This window comes from Natator depressus, chromosome 7 (assembly GCF_965152275.1).
Source record: "Natator depressus isolate rNatDep1 chromosome 7, rNatDep2.hap1, whole genome shotgun sequence".
Classification (NCBI taxonomy): domain Eukaryota; kingdom Metazoa; phylum Chordata; order Testudines; family Cheloniidae; genus Natator; species Natator depressus.
This window is the reverse complement of record NC_134240.1, coordinates 30,988,470-31,006,390: the sequence shown is the minus strand read 5'-3', so window position 1 is coordinate 31,006,390 and position 17,921 is coordinate 30,988,470. Positions and strand designations below refer to the sequence as shown.

Here is a 17,921-nt window from a genome sequence, read left to right as displayed (position 1 = left end):
ACACTAAAGTACACTTAGGGCTTGTCTACACTGTGAAGTTGTTGACAAAACTTTTGTCTTTCATGGGTATTTAACTTTTGTCTTTTGCGGGGGGGGGGGGGGGGGACTTTTTAAAGTACCCATGAAAGACAAAAGTTTTGCCGACACAAGTGGCAGTGTGAATGTGGCTTTGTCGGCAGAAGTGCTCTCCTGCCGACCAAAGCTAATGCCACTCGTGGGACTGGAAGTGTTTTGTCGACAAAAGTGCCGAGAAAGTACCAACAGAACCTTTACACATGTTGACTTTTAGTGACAAGGCTATGTCAACACAGCCTTGTCGCTAAAAGCTGTGTGGTGTAGACAAGTCCTTACACTGAAATAGTCCTTGGCTGTGTCTACAGTGCCACTTTCAGTATTAAACCTTTAGTCGTTCAGGGGTGTGAAAAAACACACCCTGAGTGACAAAAGTTTTAGCGCTGAAAAGTGCCAGTATAGACAGCGCTTTATCGCTGGGAGATAAAGCTACCACCGCTTGTTCGGGTGGTTTTTTTATTGCCGGGAAAGCTCTCCCCATGCGATAAAGCGTGACTATGCTGCCCATGTCGCAGCGCTGCTGCGGCTACACTGTAACATGGGCAGTGTAGACACACCCTTTGTTTAAAGAGCTTAGCTACATGTTTGTACTGCTCCTAGCACAATGTGGTCCTGATAGAGGCTTCTGGGCACTTCTGTAATAATAATTGAGTCATGGAACTTGATTCTGACACCGTTGGATTTCACAGTGAAGACGGGGTTTCATCTCTCTCAGGCTTTAACCATGCTCCATAACTGGGCTAAAGGGTCAGTTGATACAGGAGGCCTTGGCTTAGTTGCTTTGTAGCATGGCTAGGCCTTTAGAAATCAGCCTCTGACAGAAGCAGGTCTCTGGCTGATTTCAGAACTTGGCAATCAGTGATTCCTTGAGAATTATTTCTTCATATGTTTTGTTTTCTTCATCTTTGAAGTGGATTTTCTAATTTCTAAGATGCCCCTTGAGACACCGGTGAGGGAACCAGCTGCTAAATTCAGATGTTTCTCTAAGGCAAGGTAGTTCTTGGGAAAGACTAGCTCATTTTGCTGTATTATCTGTAGAATGCAGGTTGCTGTGCTATTCTTGCTAATGAAAACAGCATCTTTAATGGGTTGCCTTTGGTGGTTTAGCACTTCAGTACTGCATGAATTTCTTGGGAGGAAAATCTGTGGCTTAATTACTCTGATCTTGCCCTTGGAAAGGGATGGATGCTAATTGATTAGGTGACAGCCCTTTGTTTTGGTCTGACTCGGTGTTTGACAAGTAGATTGGGGTAAGACTATGTTTTGGACACATGCTTCAGTGAACTCGTGTCCCAATAATTCATATTTCATTTATTGCAGAAAGCAATTACATTCTAAATTAAGTTCAGTCCCATGTAGTTTAAACCATATGGTAAGCTGTGCCTTTGCCTTGTTACCACAGTAGTTTTTTGGCATAAAAGCCTCTTTTTTTCACCTCTTTGAATAATCCTTAAAAATAAGAAATACTGTTAAACATGTTTTTTAAACCCACCCCTATTTGAAACGTTGAAAAAAAATGCTTGTGAATTACAGCAGATAAGGCATTCTGCCAATATCCAACTGAATACAAGCTGTAAAACCAATCCCTTAATGATGAAGTGTCAAATACTAGATGTTAAAGTTTCATTAGGCATTTTTTTTTTTAAATAAACCATTTAGGCTCTGAATAGATTCCTCTGTTCTTGTAGATATTTAAATTATGGAATACCCCCCTTTGCTTGTAATTTTGTCCAGATAATATTTATCAGCTTTCTGTGCAGTTAGCCTAGTAGAAAAACAATGCTTGTATGGTTTCAACGCTGCATGGCTCATTTGAAAAAACAAACCGCAGTCTGTGCATTTCTTAGTTGCTTAGGACTCCATGTTGTGGTAACTTATTGATGCTCTTCTTGTGACACTTTAAAAATGTGAGGTCTGGAGCACTTGTGCCCTCAAATTTTTGATGTTTTTTTGCTGACCCAATGTCAACTTGATTTTAATTCAAGATGTTTCTATGAATGTGTTCCATGTGGCTAGTATTTGGATAGGCACACTGTATGACTCTTGGAATCTCATGGCTTTCTCCCAAAGGAGAAGCCTATAGTCCCAGTGACTTGGCAATTGTTTTGGTTGGATAATTATAATTTATTACCTTAAATTCATGGAAGGTGCTCAGATAATATGGTGATAGGCAGCAGTATAAAAACCCATAGATAGACTCCCCTTGAAATGGTGTGGTTATCCTCCTTTTCAGTCCTAAATGGTTGGTAGCATTGCTGTAAACAGCTGCAGCATGACACACCAAAGGTGGCTACATTTAATTGACAGCTTTATTATTAATGTATAGGACAGTAGCACCTGGGTGCCCCAAGAAAGATACAGGCCCAGTGCTAGCCATTGTACAGACACACAGTGAGTGACAATCTTTGCTCTTTGAACAACACTTTTCATGCTCCTTGGTGAAGTGCTTCCTGTGTATGTACCTTGTCATCCACTTCTTTAAAAAGTTGTTGAGTGCTTTGGGGATTTTGGGGAGAAAAGGCAGAATATAAAAATCAGTCCTCACTGTGTCTCTTGTCTCATGGAAAATGAGCTGCTGAAAACCTCCATTGGTTGGAGCTATGTTCTCAAAATCCAAAAAGCCTTGTAGAGAAACTAGTCTCATTTCCAGAATTGTCTGTTGTTTTGAGAATTATAGTTGCAAGATTAGAACAAATCATTTGCTCTCAAAGCACCTGGGGACAGAGGAGCCGCTGAAGAGAGTGAGGATTTATTACTGCTTTGCACAGATGGAAGGATACCTGATTTCCTGATTTTTTTGTGTCTGATGTAATTGGAGCGAACATATGGTGCTTGCAAAAAAAACATGGAGGCTGAGACAAATCCAGGGCATAATACTCCATATCAGGGCTGGTTGGAAAATTTTGTTCTTCCGAAAATTTCAAGATTTTGGCAAGAAATAAAAACTGCATATTTTGATTCTGTAATGTCATCATGTTGCCTTGTCAGTGTTATAGTTTGGATTCCTCATGCTCCTCTATAGATCTCTCACGATGCATTACCTTCCCTTTTTGGTGAGAGGAAGGGGTGCATCATGGGAGTCGTGGCTGTGGGGCAACATGAAGATGTAGCCCAGATAGGGAGCCTGGCCCCTAGAGGAGAATGGGGGAATGAGTCATCTGAACTATGACTCCCAGGAGGCATGACAGTAGCATTTCAGAATAAAATATTTTGGTGTTTAGGCAGTTCAGTTTTTGACACCCCCCCCCCCCAAAAAAATCAAAATTTTCCATTGAAAGCACACACGTTTTGCAGAAAACTTTTTTGTCAAAATATCTTAGAATGTTTCCAATGGGTCAGCCCTACGCCATGCACTTAGCTTTTCAAATGTCCTCCTACTTCTTGTAATGTAGTAGGTAGACACCCTGTTTTACAGATGGGGAAACTGCGGCTTAGAGGTGGCATGATTTGCCTACTCCACTGATGGAGCCTGTGTCACAGTTGGGATTAAAACACAGGTATTTTGGGGCTCTGGTCCAGTCTTCATTCCGTGCTGGTAATACTACTTGCTAATATTGACTAAACTTCACCACAACCAGATGAAATAAAGGGGGTGTGTGTATATTTGTGTAATATTTCACTTCACAGTTCCTCGCCACTAACTCCATACAATGCAGCCATTTCCAGAGTGAGAGTGTGATGATGGAACAGCATGCAACAACAATGTAGAATGTTCAGAGGAGGAAGCAAACACTGTAGCAAATTGAGATTGCAGTGGATTGTACCTCCAGAATTTAAGCAATTAATATTTTGGGTCCCCCAGTCCAGATTTCCCGATGGGGATATCCTGGGTTGGAAACAGTCAGCCCAGTGCTCATCTAAATGGAGAGCAAACTGCTTTTAGTTGCTGCACTGGATGGAATCAATTGTTTGTTAGGACAGTGGGATATTGTGTTGGAATTGATTGACCAACAACAACAAAAAGGCAGATGCCTGAAAGAATTGTAGGGTCAAAAGCAAATTGAAAGAGTATTTACAAAAGGATTATGCAGCTTGCCCAGACCCAGGAGGGATGGAGGGAGGCCCAGGGCACTACAGTCAAAAGGCTCTTAATTTACATACAAGTGTGTTTAAGAGGGTTTGCACTCTGTCCTCTTGGGAGAGGCAGGAAACTGTCCTTCTCTCCCCAACTCCCTGTAATACTGCTTAGTTGAGCAGGTGCCTTATGGAAATGTGGAGGGGGGAGGGGAAAGAAGGGTTTCCAGTCTTCCACCAAGGCAGCCCCTTGGCCAGTACTGGAATGATCACATGGAAACCTCACTTTGCTCCTCAGGCTTTCTCTTGAGTATTTTTTTTTTTTTTTTTTTTAAGGGGAGGAAGGCGACGGGTCCAGATTATTTTGGCCTTCATTTAGACTGGAGGTGAGTGAGTGGAGGAGCCACCATGGGCACAGTTACAAACACCCGGAGGATAAATGTTTTGAAAGGAATGCATCCTGAGGCCAGCATCCCATAGGGAATTCTGGATAACTCTGGAGGAATAACTTTAAAAATCCTTAAATAAGCCCTAGACTATAGAGACTAGAGAAGAGAGAGTTCCTAGTATAAAGCTGGAAATGGTTGAGATAAAGCAAAAAAAAAAAAAAGAAAAAAAGGGGGGGGTGAAGGAAATGGCAAAGCTGGGGTTACGGAGTTACTGCATTTAGGCCTTGTCTCAACACAAGTTGCATCGCTTAACTGTACTGGTTTAGTTATACTGGTACAACTCCCCCACTGTGAGTGCAGATCTAGTCTCTAGATGTGCTGCCCAAAATCATTTTTGAGCTAAGTCTCCCTCCTTGCATGTCTTGGAGAGAGTCTGTATTGCAGCAGACCATTGCACCAAGGGAAAATGAAGTAGAGTGCTCCCAGCCCAGATTTCCTGTGTGAGCTTGGGCAACATTGCATAGTCTCTCTGTGCCTTAGTTTCCCATCTGTAAAATGGGGATTATAGCACTGCCTTACCTCACGGCGGTTTGAGGATGATAAATGCTTTAAAGATTTTGAGGCTCTCAGCTACTACTGTGATGGATGCCAGATAAGTATCTATGGGCATGTCTGCACTACAGCCCTAAGTCGACCTATATTAGGTTGAGTTACAGCCACTGCAGTGGCTGATGTCCACACCACCCTCCTTCTGTCGGTGGTGCGCGTCCTCACCAGGAGTGCTTCCACTGACTGAAAGGGGGTGGGGGCTGCTGAGAGCCAGGATGCTCCCCACTCTGGGAGTGGGGTGTGTGTGTGTGTGTGTGTGTGTGTGTGTGTGTGTGTGAGAGAGTGAAACAGCTGCTCAGGCTTCTTGCCTCCCTGTGCGGGGAGTCTCCGGGTAACAGCCTGGCTGGGAGTGGGGACAAAGACATTGCGTCACCCTAACTACACCAACATAAATGCTACACCTCTCACATGGAGGTGGAGTTATGGCTGTGTATTAGGGCACTGACATTGGCAGGACAAGGCTGTAGTGTGTACACTGACATAATTAGGTTGACGTAAGCTACCTTATGTCGACCTAACTGTGTAGTGTAGACTAGGTCTAAAATAAAATGAATGAGCTGCTCCCTTGTATAATTCAATGAGACCCTCAAACAGATGCACTATTATACTGGGATTTTATAAAACTCTCCTTTTGAACATCTTGTCAGTTTGGTTACTCAATCACAAGTTATGAAACCAAAACGATCATTATAAGTTTCCGGAAGCCACCTCCATAGCCTGTCTGCTGAGGAGAGGAAGAATTGTTCAGAAATCCAAATGCCCCCTCAATCGATTCTCCCAAGGAGCTGAACGTAATGTTGCCAGGTCCCATCTGTTTCCAGAAAGGTTTTTGTTTCCCCAGTCAGCTGAGATTTGTTCTGATTGCCTGTGTTTTGAATCTATTTCCCTAAGTTAAGTATCCTCACACCTTCTTGTCAACTGTCTAAATGGGCCATCTTGATTATCACTACAAAAGTTTTTTTTTTCTCCTGCTGATAATAGCTCATCTTAATTAATTAGCCTCTTACAGTTTGAATAGCCACTTCCACCTTCTCTGTAAGTGTGTGTGTGTGTGTGTGTATGTGTGTGTATATATATATATATATATATATATATATATATATATATATATATATTTTCTTACTATATGTTCCATTCTATGCATCCGATGAAGTGGGCTGTAGCCCACGAAAGCTTATGCTCTAATAAATTTGTTAGTCTCTAAGGTGCCACAAGTAGTCCTGTTCTTTTTGTGTTTTGAAAGTACCTGTTTGGCTGGTCTGCTCGTGTTTTAAGCCTGGTCTCGTTTACCACCTTGGGCAAGTAGGTTGAAACTTCCCACGTTATTGAGTGCTTAGTCAGTTCCTTCCTCTCTTCACCATTTTCATCTGCAGCTGTACAGAGTTAAACTTTTGGTGTATGACTTTTGGGGGAGGGGCATCCGGGTTAGTAATCTTGTAGCTACTTGAGCTGGGCTAAATTGCTGTGTGGATGGGAATGTGGACAAGTGGTTACTCACCAAACTTCCCAGTGCTGCTTGTTTACTTGTTTTAAATATGCTTATCCTATTTAGCCACTTCCCAGGATGTTGAGAGATTTAATTAACCAACATTTGTAAAGTGCTTTGTGATCCTCTCCTTGGGTTTATCTTCGCTGCAATTACTGGGCTCTTTTCCAGGGGTTGCCCCAAGCCCCCTGCCATCCACATTCATTCCTCTTGCTTCAGTTTAGACAAGCACCCCAGTGGAGCTTTCAGCCTGGGCTACTCCTGGCTGTAGTTATAATCCAGGTTAGAGCCCAGGTTCCGCTTTCACTTGGGCTGGTAACCTGCTATTTCACATAGTCATCCCATGCCTTCCCAGAGTTCCTCGTGTCTGCCCAGAAGGACAGACAGATTCTCTGTTGATTCACTGGGAAAGAATCAGAGCAGCTCAGGTTGCTGCAGCATAGAGAACTATGGGATATGCCCCCAGAAGTCCTGGCAACACACAAGGAAATGAAGCACCAGTGGCACAGAGTAGCTCGGGTATGGTGCTGCAGCGTGATTGCTTGCACCCATCCTAGTTCGTCTGTGACCCGTTGCCTCTAACCTGAACAAAGTGCAGTGAACACCGACGCCCTAAGGAGGGCAGGCGTAAGAGTTGACACAAAAATCAGTTTGAAAAGTAACCTAGGAGGAGGGCTGGGTGAAGGAATTATATTTGTGTCCTTTATTTGTTGCTTCATGGTTTACAAAAATAGCCTGAAAGGTCTAATTTCCATTTGCTTTTGATATTGAAATCTCTGGCCTAAAAGACTCCATGGCTGGCTATAGAACTCATCATATTGTGAGGCTGTAATCCTGGGAAAGCATCAACCCTACTACTGTTGAGAAGAAAATGTTTCTTTACTTTTTAGAACTCGTGTTTGTGTTGGGGTTTTTTGAGAGTGATTCATTAAAACACTTGGTAGAAAAGATACATGAATTCTATTCCTCTTGCTTCAAGTGTAAACTGTAGCAGCTGAGTACCTCACCATCTTTACTCTATTTATCCTCATAGCCTCCCCAGTAAGGTAGAGCAGTGCACTGTTATCCCCATTATATAGAAATAGAATAGGAAGGCACACAGACTATAATATATATGACTTGCTGACAGTCACCCATGGAGACCTCCAAGTGCTAGGCTTAGTGCCTAACCACAGGACCATCCTTCTTCTCTTTACCCCTTAAAGACTGAAAGAGCACCCCAAATGCATGAGACAGCCCCTTCCGCCCACTGAGTCTTTAAATGAAAACATCAGACTTGATACTTCCAGAAGGATGGCCTTGCGGAAAGCATTGGGCTAGACCCTGCACAGGCCATCGACACATGTCATCCTGGTCCATGAGTGGGGCTCCTAAGCACTACTGCCATACAGATATTAATAATAAATAGCACTTGAGATCTGGGTTTAATTCCTTGCTGTGCCATGGACTCCTGGTGTGATCTTGAGAAAGTCGCATCACTCTGCACCTCTGTTTCCCCATCTGTCAAATGGAGGAAAAATAATCCTTCCTTTTGTTTAGATGGTAAGCTCTTGGGGGCAGGATCTGTCTCTTGCTATGTGTCTGGGCAGTGCTCAGCATGATGATGGGGTCATTCTTATTTGGGGGGGTCTGTGCAGTGCCTGGCATGATGGGGAGGACCCCCAGTCTTGGCTGGGGCCTCTTGGCACTACCACAATATAGATAACAATTTTACAGGCTTTTTTTTTTTAAGGGACAAAACCATCTAGACCTTCTTTATAAAGAGTGGCACAAATCAAAAATGTTTCTTGTGATGATTCAATTTAAAACCTATCTTTAAAATACTGAATGTACTTTACCTCCCTATTCCTGTTCCCAAGCTCCGGGGGGAGGGGAAGGGGAAGGAGAAGGAACAATTGATTCAGGATCCCATTGTAGGGGGATGACACATTGTCATAAAGGTGTCGGATGTTCAGCCCTTCTGAACACCTTTTAAAATTGCCATTCCCTGCTGAGAGGCAGAAATAGAATAGGAAGGCTAAGCCCTCTGCAGAAGTGTCCTCAGCATGTTTTTGTAAAGGAGATGAAGAGGGTAGGAGAACACAAAGTCCAGTCTCCGGTTACATGGTAGCTTTGAAGATCAGCCAATAAAACTAAGTCTGTATGGCTCTGGGCATGCACAGTCTCCAAGAGGGTTTTCATTTGAAATGTGCTGTGCCCTCTTTGACTCACCAAGGGGCTGGTCAGATCTCATGGCTGAGACTGAGGCATGGTCCAAGGGGGTTGTCATATAGCTGGAACCTTGTAATTGGAGCAAGCAATTAATGAATCAGGATTCCTGGGTTCTATTCCCTGTCCTACCACTGGGCTCATGTATCTTTCACTCTATTTTGGGTACTTACATGGCCCCCATTACCGTGTATTTATCTTCACAACCTTTGTGTGAGCCATGACAGTGCTATTATCCCCATTGTACAAATGCGGAAGTGAGGCGCAGAGAAACTAAGTGACTTGCCTGCTGACAATCCCACAGGAAATTTGTGGTGCACATTGAATTGAAGCTGGATCTCAAGTCCCTAACCACTGCGCCATCCTTCCATCAGCCATAGGAACAAGCCACTTAATCTGTTCATGAATCAATTTATGTTATAAATGGAGCTAATTCCTACTTCTTGGGGTGTGGGTGAGGTTTGCTTAATGACTAAAGGTGATTTGAGATCTTCTGGTGAAAGTCACTTTAGAACATCGCGTTATGAGACAGGACATAGCAGTCAAAGGGGTTGGCAAGTTTCTTTGAGTATTAATGGGCTGTAGGGTGTGTATAAAGGAGGCTACCATAGGAATGGAAAAGACCTATCTAGACTATCTTGTACTAACATGTGTAAGGGAGCTGTATTGGCCCAGCCCAAGACTCTTGGTGGGGGTGGGAGGGGATAGTTTACTGCTTTCCAACAAATCAAGCAGACTCCGTGGAGCACCATGATTCAGTGTTGCTTTTGAGCCTAGAGCCTCATCGTAGAGAAGTGTAGCATCCTGTATAGAATGCTAGTGTCACGGCTTTCAGGGAGGGTGAATTTGGAGCCACTTGCAAATGTTTGGCTTTTAGCAGCAGCTTGTGGAATTAAACCAAGAGGTCAAATGAGCAGGATATTAGTTTGCAACCAGCTGTTTTGGCAGATCTCCGGGGAACACTGTCTAGAACCAGACGAGATAATCTCTGTTCAGATTACTGCCTTTGGCTCAGTAAAGGGGCGTGGCTGGGGAGAGAAAGCAAACTCTGCACACACACATATCCTTTCTGGGTAATGCCTGCCCCAGATAAGAATGTGCAAGGGCAAGTATTTGGGAGCCACTCACTCAGTCATTGTGGATGGGTTGGAGGAGCCTGTAATGAAACCATTGCCACTTCTCTTGAAATTCCCTGTGTCTGAAAACAAAGACCAGAACTGCTTTTGAAGTCTTAAAATGACTGTTCCAGGTTGGGGATTGATATTGTAAAAGCTTCTTTCTGTGATGTCTCCCAGATAAACTGTCTTCCTCAAAATCCTTTGAAGGTTAGACCTAAAGGCAGAAGTGGGGAAAGCACTTCAGGCAGAACTCTCAGCTGAGAGGGAGAATGAAATGGGAAGAAATTATGCTGATGGCAGTTGCTGAAGATAAGACCTAAGATCATGTGAACTAAAGGGGTGATGGGGGAGCCTGGTGTTAACCAAGGGGACCCAAAGAAATACAGAATTAGAGATTAAGTTGTTTGGGGCTGGAACTGTGGTGTACGACACTGGGAACACTGCCAACACTTACCAAATAACCATTCCAACTGTGACCTTGTTTGGTTTTCAACTGTCAGAATTTGTTGGGTGACATTTTGCCAAAGTGACTAGTGATTTTGGGTGTCCAATTTAAGATGCTTTAGAGTGGCCTGATTTTCAGAGAAGTGCTGAGCGTCCACCATTTTTATTGCTCTTCACTTCTAGAAAGCTAGGTCATTAGCTGCTCAAGGATACCATGGAATACTTTCTCGCACCACTTAAGTTGCAGTGCTTCCTCAACCATTCTTTGAGTCCCACTCCTGTGATCAAAGTCCCCCCTTTCCTCCTGTTCTGCCCCAGCCCTGATCACAGCGCCTCCTTGATGATTTTTGTGGCGGTAGTAGTATCTTAAGTTCATGGAAGGATGCCAGCCCTCTTCTGGTGGGGAGAGAGCACCATCATGGGGTGTGTTTTTCCCCTGTGTGTTTAATTTTCACAGCTTCTAGGTTTCTCACGGTGCAGCTGCTTTTGCTCTGTGCTGCCCAGCTGCAGGAAGTTCCTTTTTTTTTTTTTTTTTTTTTAAAGAGTAAACCTGCCTCTCCTCCATGTCATGGTGGGGAGGAAGGGGCGGTGCCTCAGCATAGGGAAGTAGCTTTCAGTTCTCGTATGGAGTTGGGACAAACCAGAGTTACCAGCCATGAGAATCGGGAGGTAGCTTGTCTAACGGCTCCTGATGACTGCCTCGATATGGAAGAAGATTAATGGGCTAGTGAGTATGTGGGACTAGTAGTTAATTGCCATCTCAGGGTTGTAGTGCTTTTTTGGATCTAGCTGGGTGTTTGCAGACTGCAGCTGTTGCACCTATTCTAGCTCCTCCTGAGAAGTGATAGGAGCAGCAAGGTGTGTTGCCTTTTTGTCTCTGAAATAAGCTGGGATTTCTCAGTAACAAGACTGTAACTAACACCCTAGCTTTTGTGTAGGCTGGGTGTGTCAGAATTATTCTTAGAATCCCTGATGAGACACTGAGTTTCTTTAAACTAGTTATTTCTTTCCTGGCGTAAGCATTTTTCAGTTGTCTTTGTTCATTCCGGCTCCATCTCCCTGCCACCCCCCTTTGCTCTGGGATCTAATTGACCAGAATGACATTAAAGACTCTAATTAGCCCAGTGCAAACAGCACACCCTCAATCTCTCCTTCTGTTCTTAGGATCCAAGAAATCTGCAAATCACGATATAATACAAGGAGCTGCCAGGGGAAAAGCTTCAGGGGTATTGGAATTAGGGTGCCAAATGGGAGTCTTTGAGCAAGGAGCATGTGCAGTCTCAACAGTAATGGTGCTTTTTATATCTCCAGCTGTTTTTATTGATGATATATATGCCATAGTCTGACCAGCAGAACTGAGTGTGGCCCCATGTTATTTCGGTGGTGTTGAATAATCCACACACTTAGTCTTTTCCCACTTGCAATAGTGCAAAACTTGGGAGATGGCTTAATGCTCTGAATGTTATGTTTGAGTCAAAAGGTAGGATCCTAGGAAGGCTGGTTTGGCCTTCCATATCGCCTTGAACGCTCATTCTGTAGGATGACACCAACTCCTCTCATTGAGTGGACATTAAACTTCCTGGTGGTGTTCATACTTGTAGCAGTTTGACAAGCTGTTGTGGGCCTGCTGTTTTTTGTGGTTGGTTACCAGGCTGCTGCTCTAATAACAATCCTTGACATTTGCCCTTGTGCCTTCAACTCAGGCTTTTAGAACTCCCCAGTCTAACCCCAAATCTCATCTCTTGCACTGTATTATGAAGATGACAATAAACAGCTTCAGTTGCTAAGCCAAAAATAATTCTCGCTGGGGCAAGTAGGATTTTGCAAGGCTGCATGAATTGAGCCTCAAACACCCCTGTGTTGTAGGGGATATCCCCTATATGTAGAGAGGAAAAGCGAGACATGTGAAGTTACTCTACTCTCGCTCTGGCAGGCAATCTGTGTCCGAGTGGGGATTAGGAATTGAATTTGTGGCCCCAAACTCAATCTGTTAGGCCAGGGGTGGGCAAACTTTTTGGCTCGAGGGCCACATCTGGGTGGGGAAATTGCATGCAGGGCCATGAAGGTAGGGCTGGGGCAGGGGGTTGGGGTGCGGAGCGTACGAGGGGGCTCACGGCAGGGGGTTGGAGTTCAGGAGGGGGTGTAGAGTGCAGGAGGGGGCTCAGGGCAGGGGTTGGGGTGTGGGCTCCAGCCTGGTGCTGCTTACCTAGAGCAGCTTGGGGTGGCAGTGGTGCTCAGAGGGGCTAAGACAGGCTCCCTGGCCCCACACTGCGCCGCTCCGCTCCCGGAATCAGCCAGCACCATGTCCCTGCGGCCCCTGGGGGAAGGGGGTCTAGGGCTCTGCGTGCTGCCCTCCGCTTCGGGTACCTCCCCCAAAGCTGCGGGGGGGGCGGTGCTGGAGGCGAGGGCAGTACATGGCACCCTCTGCCCCCCTTTCCCCAGAGGCCGCAGGGACGTGGTGCTGGCCGCTTCCAGCAGCAGTGCGGGGCCCGTGGCGCCACAGGGCTGGCAATCCTGTGGGCCAGATCCAAAGCCCTGACAGGCCAGATCCAGCCCGCAGGCCGTAGTTTGCTCACGCCTGTGTTAGGCCATGTTGCTCCTGAAAGGAGACTCAGTAAACATGTTCCAGAGAGGGGTGTGTGCGCGCGCGTCTTCTCTCCTGTATTCTGGGACCAGCACAGCTACAACAACACAGCTTTTTTATGTTTGTTCCTTATGTTTATTTTGGTAGAGACTAGAGGCCCCAACTGAGATCAGGGCCCCCATTATGGTGTGCACATTAGTAGTAATAGTTCTATGATATTCCCTAGAAGCTTCAACAGAGGTTAGGGGCCCCAGTTATTGTGTACCACAGTACTGCCCTGAGGGCCTTGATTGCAGATACCCATTAAGGTGTCTGCATTCATAGTAGTTGGGGCCTTTAGATGCTACCATAATATTAATAAAGTGCACATCATAATATGGGACCCTGATCTCAGTTGGGGCTTGCAGGTGCTACCCTAGTACTAAGATTGAGCCCTATTTTACCAGGTGCCATCGAGACACGTAAGGAGAGACAGTCCCTGTTCTGGAGAGCTTTCAGTCTAAATATCAAGCTCTAACTGCTCAGGGGCCCTTTTGGCGTAGTATCAGCCTCCATGCTCCATAGTGATTGGAAGCAGTTCCTGGCTTTCGGTACGCATGCTGACCTGGGTTTGCAGAGGTGCTGAGCACCAGCAGGTCCCTCTGCCTTCCATGAGAGTTGAGGGAGCTCAGGCTTTGTCACTTTAGCCAGCACAAATATCTGCTTTGTTTCCTTTGACGCTTGGCCAGTGCTGCTTTTTTCACTCAAGTTATCGCTGAAGAATGTTTTGCTTCCCAGTAACCTTGCTTTGTTAGCACAAGGAGCTGTGAAAACTTAGCAATAACTCCAAGGTCACTTGGTCTTAAGCAGCATCTGGCATACTAGTAAGTGCTGGTGATAGGTATCTGCTTTATACTTTGGAAAGATCTCTTAGTAGGGGGCCCTCTTGGTATTTCCTTGCTAAAGCTTCCAGTGGCTTGTATGGTAGGATTTGACTTTCCTTTGTCTCCCCTCCTCCCCACTCTTCTCCTCCCCCCCCCCCCAAGGTTTTTAATCCTTTTGCCTGTAAACAAGTTGAGTACAATGTGCCTGCGTGGGTTCATGTGAGCGCTGTTATCTCCCAGCCATGCGGTTGGTGTTGGAGTTTGAGATACAACAATCAGCTGGTGAGTTAAGCTATCTTAGTAGGAGTGTTGCAGAGTGTAGCTGAAGTGATGAGGCTGGAAGATCCATTGACGGCTTTTGTGGGGGAGAAGTAGGGGGTGAGGGGTTATATGTGGAAAATGTACCAAGAGAAAGTGTGGAGGGGATCATGGACACTTCAGTATGGTTGGAGCTGTCTTCGTTCAATTCTGTGCTCTCCTTTTTCCTCCTGGGCTCCACATTCTTTCTAGCACTGCTTATGCTGCAGCACTGGTTTTCTGTGAGCAGGTGCGTGCCTCAGCTAACAGGTGACTGGTATATGGGAAAACACCGGACGCTTCCCCAAATGGTTGGTTACTAGGGCAGCAGGAGACGCAGGTGCAGTTGTTCTGGTTGCGTGATTAGGAGTGCTACACTGCGCTACAAGGTGGAATGCCTTTTTTCCGAGCCATTGACAGTGGGGAACATGAACTGAGATTTCAGGTTGTTTTTTAAAAAGTCCAAATTCCCTTCCTGCCACTTCATAGTTATCTGTGTGCTGTGATCCTACCAGTCTGTCTTCTGGCCCTCTGCTTGACTTCACATTAAGGACAAGTGTAATGCTTAAGAAACTGTTCTAGGTGTCTGGTCTGCAGTGCACCAAAGACACTCATGCAGAATCCCTTCCAGGGAAACAGCAAGGAGCTGCAATCTAAGGAGAGCAATGCTGGCTCTGCATTTTTACTTCAGTTATCACTTCATTGGTTTTTTAAATGGATTTGTTCTTGCATCAAACAGAGGCTGTGCAGCTTAATGGTTGAAGCTGGGAGTCAGGATGCCTGGGTTCTATCCCCAACTCTGAAGGGAGGGAACAAGGTCTAGAGCTTAGAAGAAGGTGGGACTGGGAGTCAGGATGCCTGGGTTCTAGCCTCAGCTCTGGGACTCTTGTGCTGAGGTGACAGCAGATTCCAACCCCAGCTCTTCCATTGCATTGCTGAGTAAGGCTGAATCAGTCGCTTCATGTCTCTGCCTTAGCTTAACCATTGGCAATATGGTTACTAGGCTCTGGGCTTTCCAGAGTGCCGAGAAGCTTAATTAAAGTTTGTAAAAGACTACACACTCCTTGGTCTTAATATGTGTGGAACAGTAGCGTCTGCAGCAAAGCAGTTTTGGATGGTTACACAGAGTTCACACCTCATAAGGCCACAAAACTTCCTTCCTCCAGGAGAGCAGGTGCTATATACATAAGCAGCAGTGGGAAGTTTTATTTCCAGGGGCCACCACGTTGGGTATGTTACAAGCTGCTGTCAAGAAGAGAAATGCTATTGGCACAAACTGAGCCTACACATCAAGAGTACGATATACTTGCCTCTCTCTAGCCTGTGGAGGAATGGGTAGTCTTGAACCAAGGGTATGTCTGATTCTTACTTGCTGCCCACGCAGCCTACTGGGGACTCCATGTTCAGGTGGACTTATGTGAGAAGTGACACTGACATTTCTCTCTTGCTGCCATGCCTCTGCCGCGTCTGTTTGTGAATATCCAAGAGTGAGAGCTGCAGGCTTGGCAGGCTGCCTGTTCCCATATTGCTGGCACACAGTCTGAAGCCAACTAAGTGGTGCATATGCAGTTGTCCTTCATTCCCCGGCCTCCTCACCAGTTAGTTGTTGACTACAACTGGTTTATCTCCCCAGATTAACAAAGGAACTGGGCTAGCCCTAGAGTACCAATGTACACAGTTCTAATTATCACCGTGGCTCTAACTAATCAGCATGTGCCTATGCCCAAATACTTCCGGCCTTTACATGGTTGCCAGATAGCATCTCTTATTAACGAGGGGCAGAGACCTGTGTCCATAAAGAACCATGTATACTGAACAGCACCCCATAAGTAATACTCAACACATCTGTAGCGCCCTTGAACAAGCAATTTACAGTGCTCCCTATGCTCCAGCATAGCAACTTCACTGACCTCCCTCACAGTTTTATAGGCACAGAGAGAGGTCCCAAGGTATTGCAGTGAATTGGTGGCAGAGCTGAGGGTGGAACCCAGGTGTCCAGACTTCCATTACTGTGGTGTGCTGACCACTAAATCAGACTCCGTGTATATCTTGGATTGGATCAGCTGGGGATTTACCCAGAGTATCTCTTCCAGTTAATACCACATGGTAGCTAGCTATTAGTAATCATGTTTATTATAGTGCCTAGGGACCAACCAGAGTCCGTTATGCTGGGCACTCCACGGTGTAGCTCTGCATTTTCTTTAGCATTTAACCATGTGTTTAGGTGAATGAGTGCAGAGCTGGCTCAGTACAGTGAATAGGGAAGACATATGGGACTCCCTTTCTTCTTTATACCTCAATTTCCCTGTCTGTAAACTGAGGGCCATCATACATACTTTCCTTTGTAAAGCGCTTGGAGTTCTCTGGATGAAATAAGAGCTGAATTTTACAAGTAAGGGGCTTAGGTAGTTCCAAGGATGGTGTTTTTTACATAGCCTATGATAGGGCGTGGATAAAATATTTCCAGGCTGGTCATATAAAAACTGTATGGTTCTAGTAGTCGCATCTTAAGTCTTGTCTTGTCAATTCATTCCAGACAATATTAGGTGAGAGTTTGTCTATCATGGAAGTGCTATAATGCAGTCTTCTTCAAAGCCTTCATTTCCTTTTTGAACCAAGTGGGAGGGAAGGTTAAATAAGTGCAAAGGTTGGGAAGAGGGTGTTGCATAAATGGGGATTTTTCGCTTTGCCCACACCGTGGAAGACAAATACAGCCAAAGCTCCAGCAAGAGAGGAGCTGAGCATGTAGGGTGAGTCAACAAAGATTCCAGACTGTTGTCTCCACTTAATCTGTCCCTCCTGCAGGTAACCTCTACTCTGAGGAGCATTCTGTACCCTGCAGCTGGATCATGGGCAGGTGCCTGTCTCACGTTGCTAATTCTAGAGCAGGAACCATGGACCATCTAGAGACTGTATGCCAAAGCAGTGTTCTTCTTCAACCTTTTTATGCACAAGATCACTTTCTGAATTTAAGATCAACCCAGGATCAACCCACCCCTTCCCTGAGGCCCTGCCCCGCTCACTCTATTCCCCCTCCGTCCGTCGTCGCTCGCTCTTCTCCACCCACACTCGCTTTCACTGGGCTGGAGGAGGGGTTGGGGTGTGGGAGAGGGTGCAGGCTCTTGGCTGGGGCCGAGGGGTTCAGAGAGTGGGGGGGGGGGCTCTGGGCTGAGCCTGGGGCAGGGGGCTGGGGTGCAGAAGTGGGGGGGGGGTGCAAGCCCTGGGAGGGAGTTTGGGTGCAGGGGTCATATGGTCACACTGCACTTAATCTCATAGAATCCACTGGACATTTCATGAATTTTACTTTTTGTTAGTGTCATTTGTGGTGTTTAGATCCAAAACCCTTCAGGGATTGTCACAAATCAGTGTAACATTCTCAACTGTGGGATGTGCATTAGCTGAGCCTGGGGCAGGAGGTTGGGGTGCAGGAGTGAGGGATGTGGGCTCTGGAAGGGGGGCTGGTGCAGGGAATTGAGCTCTAGGAGGAGGTGAGGGGTCTGGGAGGGAGTTTGGGTGTAGGAGGGGGCTCCAGGCTGGGGCAGGGGGTTGGGGTGTAGGCTCCAGCCAGGAGGCGCTTACCACAGGCAGCTTCCGGCCAGCGGTGCAGTTGGGCTCAAGCAGGCTGCCTGCCATGGCCCCACACTGCTACAGAAGCGGCTGGCTGCTAGCACTTCTCAGCAGCCCCTGGCGGGGAGGGGGGCAGTGGGTCTCCGTGTGCTGCCCACGCCCACAAACACCACCCCTTAAGCTCCCATTGTCCGGGAATCACCTCCCCTTCACCCCCAGGGGCCGCAGAGACGTGCCAGCAGCCAACTGCTTCCGGGAGCGATGTGCGGG

At 46.1% G+C, this 17,921-nt stretch overlaps 1 protein-coding gene across 13 annotated transcripts in view; it reads left to right on the top strand.

Moving 5' to 3' along the window:
- Nucleotides 1–17,921, top strand: part of MARK2 (microtubule affinity regulating kinase 2) — a 104,655-nt gene that overhangs the window by 21,508 nt on the left and 65,226 nt on the right. The window contains exon 1 of one of the 13 annotated variants that reach the window (XM_074957906.1): nucleotides 10,969–11,067. The exons of 11 other annotated variants lie outside the window; for them this stretch is intronic. In XM_074957906.1, coding sequence (XP_074814007.1) covers nucleotides 11,032–11,067 — 36 coding nt within the window. In that variant the 5' untranslated portion in view covers nucleotides 10,969–11,031. Of the gene's footprint in view, nucleotides 1–10,968; nucleotides 11,068–14,047; nucleotides 14,070–17,921 lie in introns of those variants that run through there. One more of the 13 variants, XM_074957913.1, reaches the window with a different exon arrangement.